This window comes from Nipponia nippon, unplaced genomic scaffold, assembly GCF_047370975.1.
Source record: "Nipponia nippon isolate SJK-2023a ecotype South Korea unplaced genomic scaffold, ASM4737097v1 scaffold_2, whole genome shotgun sequence".
NCBI lineage: Eukaryota > Metazoa > Chordata > Aves > Pelecaniformes > Threskiornithidae > Nipponia > Nipponia nippon.
Window position 1 is genome coordinate 109,039,332 of NW_028262336.1, and position 14,388 is coordinate 109,053,719.

A 14,388-nucleotide genomic window follows, 5' to 3' on the forward strand; every position below is an offset into this window, starting at 1 on the left:
TGGCCAATCCACTCCTTTTGTTTCTATTCTTTCTCATTCTCCTGATGCTGTCCTCCCCCATGGTTTCTGTGGCAACTGTTTCTGAATGTAGTCAACCAAGAGGCATTCATTTTCCCCAATACTATACTTTTGAAATATATACTTCTAGACCACAGATATTATATAAAAGAATTGCTTGAGGATATTTCAGGTTGCAATAGATTTTAGTTATAAGAATTTCTAAAGTCATGTTCTTTATGTTTCAGATGAAGGAAAATTTACAATTTCCATTAATTTAGTTGATAAAGAATTTTTACTTCTGAAGATCATAGAAAGTACCATGACTTAGTGTTATAGATACCAAAATATCTTTTTTACAGTGAAAGGATGCGTTGTGATCTAGGCCTTATATGCACAGACATTATTCTTAATAATAACGCGTCTTGATCTGCTAGATGGCTCCCACATATGAAAAAAAAAAAAGACAGGGCGGGACATTCCATGTCAGGCACTGGACCAGGCTGCCCAGGGAGGTGGTTGAGTCCCCATCCCTGGAGGTATTTAAAAGACGTGTGGATGTGGTGCTTAGGGACATGGTTTAGTGGTGGACCTGGCAGTGCTAGGTTAACGGTTGGACTTGATGATCTTAAGGGTCTTTTCCAACCTGAACGATTCTGTGATTCTATATCTTAGCTAGCTTTATGCTTCTTTAATGCAGACATCAACACCTTGAATGAGTCATCCAGATTGCCAAACAGGCACATCTAGACGATTCATCTCATTCCCAAGAAGATACCTCAAGCAGTTGATACAAAGGACTACTCTACAGATCAGCTTTACTTTCCAAGATGTCTGAGGCTGGGGCTTGCAAATCCCAGACTCACAGAAACCAAAGAGCTGGTCATCTAGAGATGAAGCAAAAAAAAAGGAAAGAGAGGAATTCATAGGTGCGTGCCCCCCCCGTCCCCCCCGTCCCCCTCTTCCTGGGAGGGACCCTGGGGGATGGCTCTCAGAAGACAACGGCTCTCCAGATGGCACAGCTCACTCTGGAGTCAGTCTGGCATTAGAGTGATTAAGTTGATAAAAGCCAACAGTTTTCTTAGTTCTACTTTTTAATCTGCTTTTATCGTTTGGCTATGAGTTGTGCCTATTCACTCTCCTCTCCAGTTCCCGAGGGAATTATTTCCTGGAGCGGCTCAACACTTGGAGTATAGCAACATCCACTAATCCACCTGCCCCCAACTCTTCCGGCGCTCACCCACTGGCCGCCCGTTACACTTCAACTCTAGGGCCAGAGAAGGAGGAAAAATGAAAAAAAGTACACCCTGCGCGCTGAGGGCCCTCAGACTGGGCCCCCGCAGCGACCGCCAGCCGCCCGCCCTCCGCCATGCCGGAGCGCGACGGCCGCCCTCAGGAGAGCGAGGCACCGCCCCTGCAAGCGGCCCTGCGCGCGCCCTCGCCCCGCCCCCCACTCCGCGCCGCGCATGCGCTTGTGGCGGGCGGGAGGCGGAGCCAGGCCCGAGGGGAGCCGGGCGGGGGGCGGGGCGCGGGGAGGCGGCGCCGAGGCTGGGGGGCGGGGGGGCGGTCGGGGCCGTCACCCGGCGGCGCTAGGGCCCGGCGGCAGGCGGGGCGGGGCGGGGCGGGGCGGGGCCGGGCCGGGCCGGGCCGGGCCGGGGGGGGCGGGCTCGCGCGGTGCTGGCCGCGCGCGGGGCGAGGGGGAGCGAGCCTCTGTGGTGCCGGCGGGGAGCCGCGCGCCCGGCCAGCATCGGGGCGGCCATCGCGGCGGCCATCGGGGCGGCCAGTCACCGGGGCGGCCATCGGGGCGGTCACCGGGGCGGCCATCGGGGCGGCCATCGGGGCGGCCGGGGCTGCGTGCGCCCCGCGGCGGGCGCGGGCGGGGGCGGTGAGGGCTGCCCGGGCTGCCCCCGCCGCCCGCCTCCCCTTCCCTTCCCCTCCTACTCCCGCCCGGCCCAGCCCGGCTCCGCTCGGCTCGGCGCTGCGATTGGGCGGAAGATGGCGCTGGGCGGATGGAAATCCTAATGACCGTCTCCAAAATCGCCTCCGTCTGTACCATGGTGAGTGAGCGAGGGGCCGCGGCCGGGGCCCGGGCGGCTCTCTCCCGCCCTGCCGGCTCCCCGGGGGCGGGGGAGGGGGCCGCGGCCCGGGGCGGGCTGCGGGGGAGGCCGGCTGTGCGCGGCGCCCCGGCGGTGGGCGGCGCGGCGGCGGGGGGGGGGGGGCGGCCGGCCCGGGGACGGGGATGGGAAGCGGAGCGGGGTTAATCGGCTTTGGGAGGCTCAGCCTCGATCGGCGGAGGCCGGCCGGGGGCGAGGCGGGATCCTGGCCGTGAACGGGGCAGGCGTGCGTGGGGTGGGAGCGCAGCCTTTCCCCGAAGCGTGCCCGCAGCGGGGGGGAGAGCTTCGGGACGCTGCCTCGAGTGCGGGGCTGCTGCTTGCAAGTAGGCTTTTAGGGCAGGGTTTCTAGAAGCACCCCTCCTTCTCCCAATCCACTTCGTAGTTGTCCCCAGCTCTCCAAGCACGTTCCTCCTGCTGTAATTGTGGGGCTGTAATTGCCTCCCTTGCCTGTTAGCAGAGGGGTGCTCCTCTGGTTACCCCGCGAAGTGTCAGCATCCCGCCTGATGGGTTCAGGCAAGCAGGCTCCGCGCGTTGGCATGCAATTTGGCTTGCTTGCATCGATCCGGGTGCTGGTAGGAGGCTTCTTCCAGCGATTGCTTTTTCATTACCCTCTCTCTCGATAAATTAGAGCTATGAGCAGATACACAGATGTGATAAGGCTCTCTTGGGGTTTTTTAAAGAGGGGTGGGGAGCTAGGTAGATTCACTGATGGAGGAATGCTGAATTTAAGGAAGGAAATATCCCTTAGTCAGTAGAAGTCACTACGTGTCATGGAAGAGCTGCGTTGATGGTTCACAGCTGAAGATCTCGCATTTGTGCTCTATTCTTACCTATTCCGTGGCCAAATGAAAGTTCTTGTTCCCAAATCTGTTTCCACAGGGGAAAGGAAGAGATGGTTAAGAGGAAAAATGCACTCTGTCGTCTGGTTTGTTTATTTGCTGAACGGGGATTATGACATATCATAATGTCAACAGTGGGAAATGCTTACATTTTATATTATTGGAAACTGATTTATGGTTTTCATAAATTTTGCTGCAAAGATGCTTTAACATCTCAAACAGACATTTCAGAGGTGGCCCGTGGGAATCTTGAATGAACGTCTGTAAACCCATGGGGTGAGGTTGCTCAGGTGGTTGTTGATCAGCTGGAGTAATGTGTTTTGTGGTATGGGAGATCACGTCTTTTCATTCGGACTTGGAGAATCTGACCTCTTGAATTCATGAGCTGTATACCAACATCTTTATATGGCCAAATGCTGTAGGACGTACACCATGTGCTTCAGGAGTTTTCGTTCTCTGAAGTAGTTAGATTTTAGGTTAGGCTGTTGAGGAGTCAATGTGATTGATCCTTGAGCTAGGATCTCGTTTTATTGCAATTCCAGCTAACATGTTTTCACCCACAGCTGACCACTACTAGCCTTTGTGTCAACATAAACTCAGTGCTGGCCTCTTGATTTAGGTCCAGTATGGGACCTCACTTTTCTGCTTCTGGAGAGCATAGAAGTTGTAGGTCTGGACTGGCCAAGCAGCTAGTTTAATCTTATTCTGTATGTATGATTATTAGAAATTATATTATGTCGTTGACATTATGTCATTGGCATTTAGGTCAATCTCAAAACAGTTTTTTTCTACTAAAAATCTTCTTATGATTAACTAAAGTGTCTATATCCATGAAGCTGAAATTCTGATGGCAATTAGGTATTATCTGTCCAGTCATAATCGTGTGCACTGAGGTGGATAAACTCCAGGCATAAGATTTTTCCTGGGCCTTTCTGATGCGTGAGCTTTAATAGTACCGTGAGATGGGACAGCTAGCATAGGATACCTGCTGTAAAAGTTTTTTCAGCACTTAATAGATAATATAAGATTGTGCTTAAAAATATTTCAGTAAAGATAGTGTGAAGAAGCACTTGGTATTTATTGTGGAGTTGTTTACAACAATGTGGTTATGGTCAGGCAGATCTTTTTAATTTTAACAAGAGCCATATACTCATGTTTAAGCATATTTTGTTGCAAAATCAAAATGGAATATAATTGCTGAGTAATACTATTTTTTTTTTCTGGCAGTTCTTCTTTGTGTCAACCCACTGTTTGATAAACTGCCAGACAGCTTCCTAAAAATTCTTACAAGTTTTTCTTGCCTTTCCCCATGCCTCTTACAAGAACTCTCAGGCTGTTGTTTCTCTTGTGTTTGGTTAGTACAAAACCAGTAACAGGCAATTTTTGTCAAGAGGCAGTTTGTGCCTACACAAACCTAACATGCGCATACACTTATAATGTGTAACAGAGCAGTCTGTTGAAGAAGCTCTTCCATCGCAGTCCTCCGTTCCATGACTTCCATTTTTGTGTCCAAATTCAAGTTTCGCTTCTACTTACTCACTTATATTTTATCCATCTTATCCTTGTTGTTCAAGCTCTGAATATTAGAAAGCAATATATTACATTTTACAGTACTGGCAGGTTGTGTGGGTACGGCGAAGAGTGATATCCAGTATTTTTAGCTTGTTAGCCACGGTGCCTTTTGAGATGATCTTACAAGAGCACATCCTGTCTGGAAAGGGTTGGTTCTTTTGTAGGCTTCATTAGTTCGTTGATCTATGCTCCAGTGTTCACACCAGTGATGGCAGAGCTCTTCCTCTAGTACTGTCTCCTAGTGTTGTATCCCCTTTGAACTTCCTTGGACTTCTTTGCTCTACATCACCGCTCCCGTGGTTCCTCGTGCTGTAGTAAGTCTTAATTACATGACTGGTGATTGTGGAAAAGCACTGGAAAATACCTTTGCCCTTGAGTGGTTTAGCCACTGTTCTTGTTGCAAAATGGATGAGGTTAAAAGGTAGAACTTGGTCTTTCACCCTCATCCATGCATTAAACTGCAGTCAAAGCCTTACCTGACTGAATTATGTGGGGGTTTTATGCATGGCTGAGAAGTGGTAAAGTAACCCATGCTAACTGCAATGAAAGTGTCCCCCAAACTATACTCCCCATAAAATACAGATTGAATCTAGTACTTCTGACTTTTGTTTCCGTTGTCTAGAATCCAGCAAACACTTGTCACCAGTTGAAAAGTATCAAGTCTTATAGTAGCTGAAGTAAAGAGAAGATAGAAATTATCTTTGTAGCTTAAAAGCTACAAAAAGCTGCAAAGACGTTAGTCTCAGACATATAGAAGGAAGTTGTAATGGCAGTAGTACTTGTTTTTCAGCGTTTCTTCTAGAAACTGGTTGATAATGTTAGCACAGCCTGAAAAAGTTTAATGGCATTTAAAAACTATGCTGATCTAGAAGCTGTAGCCTTAGACATGAAAATCTTGTCTTCATGTTTCAGATATTTGTCTACGTGTTGCCTTCTCTATCTGCCAGTTCAACATCTTGTATACAGGGTCAGTGTCACTGAATGTCTTCAGTGACCGATTCAGCCCCCCAACACTGACATCAAATACGTAGTCTTTAGCTAGATGTGGACTGCGTGATGTAACAGTGTGTTCTGCGTGAGAAGTCTGTGCATATCTTAACAATCCAAATTTTTGTTTTGTTTTTGAAAGGAGTAAGACTTGTGGAATCATGCTGAATGGCTGGCTATTGTCCTTTCCCTGCCTGTCTCCTGTCTAAGGGTGCTGTCACCAGTATCCTTTTGCCTGTTTCAGTCACATTTGACAAGGGCGAAGAGGTCTCAGAGGTACTTAAGTTCAAATAAGCATGTGGGGAAAAAAAGGCAAGCTTGGAGGAAAGAGACCCTGCAAGTGCCCAGCTGAGGGAAGGCTGCAGTGCACCTACCTCGGATGCCGTAGCAGAGAGGCTTTATAAAAACACTGAATTGCAGGAAAATTTTATAAATAACTGTGAGATAGGTATACCTATATGGACTTCCTTACTGCTTAAGGAATTCTTTGTTTACAATAGGGTTTTCAAATCTGATTGTGAAATCTGCACTTAATGTAAATTGATGTTTGCCAGAGTTTGCAGTCCGCCATAAATGGCTATGATGTACTCACTCCTGTTCCTTCTAATTGCACTGTTTCCTCTGAAGCACAAATTATAATACTTAACCATTAATTGATGGTCAGGTTAACAGATTCCACAGGAAAGTGTACAGAAGTCTCATACTGGAAGAAGTGAGAACTGCGAGTTACAGCAAGGAAAGAAAAGTTGTAGAAAAACACAGCTTCAAAGTGAGGAGATGATAGCAACGAGAGCAGAGAAGAGGACTAAAGTAACACAGAGAAAACAGCAGTGTTATGGTAGTCCTTTATCCAGCTGACTTGCCCATGTAGCGGAGTTGGCAAGAAGGAACATGTGCTGTGCCTCAGCCGCTGCATTTCACTCTGGCATCGTGACCGGCATTCGCCTTGATCAGTGGACCGGAGTGTTCAGGCACGTGTTCTGTTGCGGTGATTCTGTTGCAAGCACGTTAAATTTTGGAGAAGTATTTGTTAGACAGTTGGAGTAAGAGCTTAAACCACAGTAGGGAGGTTCGCTCATCTGTTGGAGCTCTTATCAGGAGAATATTTCATGATAAATATGAAACTAAGACTCATGCATGATTATGACATTTGTCATCATCATTTTTGTAGATGTAACATGCTACAATATGGTAATAAAAGATGAGTCTGTACATTTGCTCTTTGAAATACTGGGTTTGTGACACTGTGTAGTATACTAATTAATTTAGACAAATTTAGTTTAAATTTACATCAAAATACGAATTTGACTCTAAATTAATATAAAGCAAATGTCAAATATGAGACACAAAGAAAAAATTCCTGAAGTTGCGTAGCTGTAAAGCAATATTTATACCAGCACAGAGAATTCTTTAGTTGGCATATCACTTAGTTGGATAATTTCAATTATATAAACATTCCTTTTTACCTGTATGTATACAGTTCTAAGCACGAAGAAACAATGAAACACAAACTTGGAGTCTAGTCTTGCCAACAGAATTTTTAGCTGTGTCAGTGGGAATAACTATTCTATTACTAGAAAAGCTTATATTTAGATTGGTCATTTATATAGTCTTTGTATTTACTTTTTAAGCTACTGAAGGAGCTAATTTGCATTCAAACTTCTAGGAATGATTCTGTAAAAATGTGGCAAAAGAATGTCTGTCCAATAATTGATATTGTCTACTTTTCTCTTTCAAATTTGTTGAAGGAAAGAGGTGTGTAAAAGCCCTGTATAGGGGGGTAACTTCTTTTCCCTAGCTTAGGAAGTTTGCTAAAGTTAATTGCTTTTAACAAATGATTCATTTCAATAAGGTCTTTTTCATCTTTCAGTTGAGGGGGAAAAAAAAAAATCTAGAACTTTTTGTAGTGTAGAACCAGAATGGTGTGTTAATATAAGTAGACCAGAACCGGAAAACGTTTTTACTGTTTTTCATAAACTCAAGTTCTTTTTATAATTCCATGAAAATGAGAAATTATAAAAGCAACATACTTCTTATGAAACAGGAATTATGTGGGTTGAAAAAGCACGTGAAACACACCACAGCGTGCAGTTTATCAACAAAAGTGGTTGAGCAAATGCATTCTTTTTTTTCTTTTTTTTCCTGCCCCTCTGCATTTTGGGTGATTAGGTAAGTCTGATTTTTCTTAAAGATTAATACAATGCTTATAACAGTCTGTACTTTTTAGGCAGTGAAAGCTTTCTAAGGTCACCATGAGATCCTCTTTTAAATACATCTCACAGATTTCCTATCTTGTCTGCTAGTGTAATTCAGCCTTTAACTAAAAGTCTTTGAAGGTAATAGTTTTGATCTTTTGGGACCCCGCTTAATAAGTGTCATTATGGGATGTGTTGCACCGATGCTATTGAAAATCCAGCTGATCGGAGGAAACTGAAGCAACGGCACCTGACGTCATAAACAGCGTTACCCCAGGAATTTTCTGGAATTATACAGTATAAACACGACTTATCTTGTTGGCAGTGTATTGGGTGGCAACGTTTTGGTAGGGGGGGCTACAGGGGTGGCTTCTGTGAGAAGCTGCTAGAAGCTTCCCCCATGCCCGATAGAGCCAATGTCAGCTGGCTCCAAGACGGACCTGCCGCTGGCCAAGGCTGAGCCCATCAGCGATGGTGGTAGCACCTCTGGCGTAACATATTGAAGAAGGGGGAGGGCAAAAACCCTGCGCGATTGCAGAGAGGAGCGTGACACTATGTGAGGAACAACCCTGCAGACACCAAGGCCAGTGAAGAAGGAGGGGGAGGAGGTGCTCCAGGCGCTGGAGCAGAGATTCCCCTGCAGACCATGGTGAAGACCATGGTGAGACAGGCTGTCCCCTGCAGCCCATGGCAGGTTAACGGTGGAGCAGATATCCACCTGCAGCCTGTGGGGGACCCCACGCCAGAGCAGGGGGATGCCCAAAGGAGGCTCTGACCCCATGTGAGCCTGCGCTGGAACAGGCTTCTGGCAGAACCTGTGGACCTGTGGAGAGAGGAGCCCAGGCTGGAGCAGTTTTGCTGGCAGGACTTGTGACCCCGCGGGGGACCCACACTGGAGCAGTTCATGAAGAACAGCAGCCCGTGGGAGAGACTCATGTTGGAGAAGTTTGCGGAGGACTGTCTCCCGTGGGAGGGACCTCATGCTGGAGCAGGGGCAGAGTGTGAGGAGTCCTCCCCCTGAGGAGGAAGGAGCGGCAGAGACAAGGAGTGATGAACTGACCACCATTCCCCGTCCCCCTGTGCTGCTCGGGGGGAGGAGGCAGAGAAAATTGGCAGTGAGGCTGAGCCCAGGAAGACGTGAGGGGTGGTAGGAAGGTGTTTTAAGATTTGGGTTTATTTCTCATTATCCTACTCTGATTTGATTGGCAATAAATTAAATTCATTTTTCTCCAAGTCGAGTCTGTTTTGCCCATGATGGTAACTGCTGAGTGATCTCCCTGCCCTTATCTCAACCCATGAGCCTTTTGTTATATTTTCTCTCCCCTGTCCAGCTGAGGAGGGAGAGTGATAGCACAGCTTTGGTGGGCACCTGGCGTCCAACCAGGGTTAACCCACCACAGCAGTATTTTAGTTTTTAGCAGTATGGTTTCATTCTGTATTGGGCAGGTAGTAGACAGAGTCCATTTCAAGTCTGGCAGCAATTGGGGAAGAATTGTAAAAGCATCATTACATCTTTTCGTGCTTTGAAGATTCATTCCACGAAGGAGCCAAGCCCAGAGCCCTAATTCTCCGAGTCTCAGCTTAATATGTGAGAGTAACTTATCTTTCTTTGACTTCAGTATTCAAAACAGAAGGAAGTATGACTATATCTAGTTGCTGTGAGGGAAAATATGTTGTGTATGCTTAGTGGGTCTCAAAAAGATGGGTGTGGTAGACATACCAAATGTGCAGTGAAGGTAATTTTGTGCTATGCTATCATTTTCCTTGCCCAGGCAGAGATGTTTTTCCTTTGTACTCAATAAAAAAAACTTTTGTCTTAGCTGCACATGATAAGAATATACAGGACTATGTCTTAAACTAATTAGTTAAGAAAATAACTCTATTTGTAAGTGTTTTAAAAATATGAACTGAAACTATCCATGTATTTCATAGTTAGGTTATCAAGTTGTGTATTACTAATGCATGTTCTTTTGCAAATAAATGAACAACAGGGATTATTGAATTTCACTCAGCATATTTTACTTCTGCTTCCTGGGCTAGAAACAGTATCAAAAGAAATGTGTTTCCATTTTGACTGCAGTCGAAACAACAGCTATAAACTGATTTAATATAGCTATTCTGTTTGCTGTTAATCCTGATTCATATAAATACATGGAAAAGTAGGAGTTCACATATTCTGATAAAACATAACTGGAAGAGTAGGACTACGTATTTCTTCTTTAACAGAAGATTCCATCAGTCACGGGGCATTAATTAGCGTAGGCTATGAAATTCTGTATACCTTCACTAGTGGCACAGACAAGGAAGAGTCTTGTAATACATGCCATAAAAGAGTGAAAGCACTAGTAAATGAGTGCTTCGATACTGAGATTTATTTTTGCTAATTATAAATTACATTAATTTTACACTTGTAATGTTTTATTCTTGTTCAGGAAAACATTGCTATTCCTGGTTACTGAATTTCCCTTTTACTTGTAATGCCTTTCTGTCACTAAGAAGAATAAAAGTTCTGTTTTGTGTGTTTTGTTGTTGTTGTTCACTTACGTATAGCTAGGGTCATGTTTAAAAAATTGGGCTTAGATATACCTTTGCGACATGGTTTAGTTATGTGAGTCACCTTTTATCTTTATTGTTCCTTGCTTCTTGAGGGCATTGTAGGGCAGGATCTAGCATAGCGCATGTGTGAAGGGAGAAATGGATCTTCAGAATTTTGACAACCGATGTAAGTTTTGAGATAAGAAATTTCTTTTTAAGGTGAAATTTTTGGTTTTACTCAGGAAATTTACAACTCAATAAAGCTAAAGGAGAAAGCTGTTACAGCAGACTACTGAAAAGATGACCCACCAAGTTATCAATTGATAGTTATTCTAGAAAGGGATCAAATGCCCCTATCTCACCCCAGTAAGACTAACACCAGTGTAATCTTCAAAGCACATTAGACTGGTTATGAATCAAGTCTTTGTAAGAGAAATGCTGCCTTCTAGGTTGGATGATAACAAGAAGGTAGGACACTTTAAAACTGCAATTGTTTGCCTGCTTGCTGACATGTTTTTAGACAGTATTTTTAATATAGGGTGGCTTTTTTTTTTTCTTTAGACAAGTGCTGGGTGCATTTTCATTAGTGTTTTAGTTCAGGTAAGGTGTGTGCAATTCTGAAGTGATTCTCCCAGGCATCCCAATTTACCATACTTTGCTTTGCATCTTGGAGTGGTCTTGGAGTGCACAAATTACATTCCTTTTGGAGGAAGCTAAACCAAGCAACATAGTTCAGCTGCAGCTGGGTGTTCAGTCACAGAGCCAGCCTAGAACTAATCTGGCAAAAACCCTCTGAAACCCAAAATGTGTATGTCAGGTCGTAAGCACCAACTGATTTGCTTTACAGATTGGCTCCAATTAGCTCATCCATATGTTAGCCATCAGCGTGTCTCAGGAGTACTAGTTCGACATGCAGCACCACAGTAGTGTGACCTCTGAGGCAGTGAGAAAAGGCAATAATGAAAGTGGAAATGGCATTTAGCAATATTATTGCTTTAGCAAGTGAAAAACTAAACAAACAAAAAACCCCATCATATGTCTGCACTTTATATTTTTTTTTCCTCTTTTCCGTCGAAATGTACAATGTCAGGGTTTTTTAGTTTATTTTAGAACTTTGGGAGAATGTGTATCTGTAAAACTTGAAAATCAGGAAAATTCAACTGTACTGAATTAAAAGATACTACACTTTCCTCTCCCAGTGTGTTTTCTGGGCTTCGATTCCACTAAACTGAAATAAACACTCATTTCGTCAATGTTCAATGTGTTAATTTATAGAAACCTCGAGCTCTTTTGAAAATAAAAGTTGAGAAACTTAATTAAGGGCCTTCCATGGTAAACACGGATTCTTATCCCATCATTAAGAAATTAGCATCTAAGGGAATCTTTGATAAATCCAGTAATATAGCCTTTTTCTTTAACTTGGTGGGGGAGATAAGCAATAAATGTTCAACTGATTTGAACATGGTTAAACTAAGATTACTCATGATTTTTCTCGTATCGGTTTGAAGTTAAACACAGGATGAAGTGTACAGCTTTACACCTGACTTTCATTATGTGTGAGAACACTCTTTTATAATCATTGATATTTTAACATTGTTTCCAGAATTATTTTCAATAACAAATAAAAGTTAAGCAAATCTGGATTTCATATTGCGTTCTTGTATACACACCTTAGTTGCTGAACTTTCCGCTTTATAAAGGTATAGTGTGGTAACCATGACAAATACGTTTTCTGTATGCCTGTATAATTATCTCTGTGCTGGAAGGCAGGTAATGTAAGGCAGCATTTGGTGACGTATGGGTTTTATACTAGTATGATGCAAAAACTGGTAAATGCCAGTACTATTGCAATATTAGCTTTTCTGGACTTCTGTTGTGCCTCTGTTCCTTCCCACTTCTGGGTAATGACCTTGTGTGCTTCCGATCAGGCGGGCAGGGAGACTGGAGGTGGGTGTACTGACCAAAGTTGATGATGTCCCTTTCTGTCCCCTGCACAATGTCAAAGCCAAGTTGCTGTGTGGGGACTGAGCTCCTATTGTATGGGTTGTTCAGTGAGCCCCAAAAAAGAGAGGTTCATTTTGGGATCTTCCCACATCCCAGTTCAGTGGCAGAGGAAGCAATTCTATACTGTGCAGCATACATCAGAGACTGAAATCTCGCAAGTGTAGACCCCAAGCCCAATAAGTCCATCTTGGCTGATGGAAAGAGATAGATAGACTCCACTTCTGCCTTAAACCTCTGCTGTCCTCTTGTCCAAAAGATGATGTGGTACCATAATAGTTGGTGGTGTCGCAGTGCTTCCCCTCTGCATCTGTATTTGCGTAATGGAAGAGTCAACTGGGACTGATAATGTGTACTGTAATGCTGAACGGGAAGCCTTTTGTATCAAGGGGTAGTTAGGTTTTAAAATAGCTTTTACAGGTCAGGTGTGAACGTGCATTTTAGCATACTCTTTCAAGCCCTTGCTGCATACTAAGTTTTCACTCTCTGCAACCAACACGCTGTGCACAGTATAAATGATTAATTTGGGGGGACGAGTAACGTCCTTCATGATAGACAAAAAGAGAGCTGTAGAGGGAAGTCTTAAGTAGCTTGAGGGTTTTTATATTGGTGTAAAACGTCCATGCTGGTTTGTAGTAATAAAACATTCATAAACAACTGCATTCAAACATAGATAATGCTGTGCTTTGAAATCATGTGAAAGTCTAAGCCTTGAATGAAACAGCCTTGAATAATCAGAAAACCATAAATATATTAGAGTATCTTAGCGTGTCTTTCTCATTGCCAAGTCAGGATCTTTATTGTGCTAGAAAACAGTGTTCAGGTCTGTACAAAACAGAAACATCAATGTTTATACGATAATATTTTTCCTTCCAAATATAGAATAAAGCAGCTACTCCACCCTAGCTTCGAAAAGAGAAAGAATTTCCTAAAAGCCTGCTCTTGAATGTATTTATTTTTAAAGAAGTAGAGATTTTAACAATCGGGTAAAAAGGCCTCCACAGGTCCTTTTTTCTAGTTTATTTGTAAATAATATCCGCCTTGCCAGAGCTTGTGGGTGTGTTTCAATAAGGCTGCAAAACTAAATATTCAGAAGTTGTGGAGTGCTTTAATCTTAAATGAGGGGTTTTTGGCAAGGATAAATGACCCTTTTCCTTACCACCACCATCACCATTTGAGAACGGCTTCTAAAGTAATAAGCCCTGCAGCCAAATCACCAGTAAAGGAGAGGCTTTAGGATATGACTGATGAAAAAGCAGCTGGGGCTGTGGTGTTAATGGAGCAGAGCTGTACTGTCTCAAGCGTGGAGTTACGCTATCTTTTGCTCTATTCTAGTTAAAGTTGTTACCTCCTAATGGGCCTTTGACCATGTTTCCAGTTTCAGAACTACTAAGCTAGACTGCCTAACCACTCTTAAGTTTTGCAGTACCACAATCAGATCATGGCAGATACCACATAATAGACTTCCATTTTAATTTCATACATTTTGATTCAGTCCTAATTTTAATTCTATCCCCCTTCCCCCTATCTGTAATTAATCTGTGAAATCCTGTGTGCTGTTTTAATTTGATTTTATTGTTGTAATGTCTAGGGCTATTTGCTAAATCTTTGGTGTAAAGGAAGAACTTGTGGGAATGAGTCGCATCTGTTTTCAAGATTCTTTGCTGTATACTATGTGCTATTTTAGCTTCACTTAGGCCTGACTTTAGGCTGCAATATTCATGCTCATGTATTAGTTTGATAGAGGAGATATGTATAGATATATATAGATATATATATATCAGTGTTGTATGCCACAAAAGGGATCTAGAGTTGGATCCATTTGCTTTACTCTAAAAGCAATCAGTGTAAGAGCTCATAGAAGGCTAGGGGTTTTTTTTGTTCTCTGAATTTTCGAGCGCGGAGGTTTTTCTGTCTCTAAATAAAAGCCCTCTCTGTCCTTTGAAACCCAGTGTTTATTGCACCAGTTCAGTCAACAGTCTACAGAGTGCAGAACTACAGAGTAATCAAAGTTACCTTCTCTGACTTCTTTTTGAGGATCAGACCCAACAGAGATGTTGGGCAAAGGCTGCAGCATTTGTAATGCACACCAGCACTAGCTGTACCATGTTGTCTTTTAATTTTACAAAATTCAAGGTATTTAGCAAA

At 43.6% G+C, this 14,388-nt stretch overlaps 1 protein-coding gene across 5 annotated transcripts in view; it reads left to right on the forward strand.

Annotated features, from left to right (window-relative positions):
* Window positions 1–1,663: 1,663 nt before the first annotated feature.
* USP12 (ubiquitin specific peptidase 12) overlaps window positions 1,664–14,388 on the forward strand; it is a 47,020-nt gene continuing 34,295 nt past the window's right edge. For 4 of the 5 annotated variants that reach the window (XR_015704681.1, XM_087757203.1, XM_087757205.1 and 1 more), the window contains exons 1-2: window positions 1,664–2,054; window positions 5,652–5,785. Coding sequence is in view for 4 of the 5 variants with exons in the window: in XM_087757203.1 (XP_087613329.1) it covers window positions 5,678–5,785 (108 nt within the window). In the remaining variant the exon portion in view is untranslated. The remainder of the gene's footprint in view (window positions 2,055–5,651; window positions 5,786–14,388) is intronic. The other variant, XM_087757204.1, reaches the window with a different exon arrangement.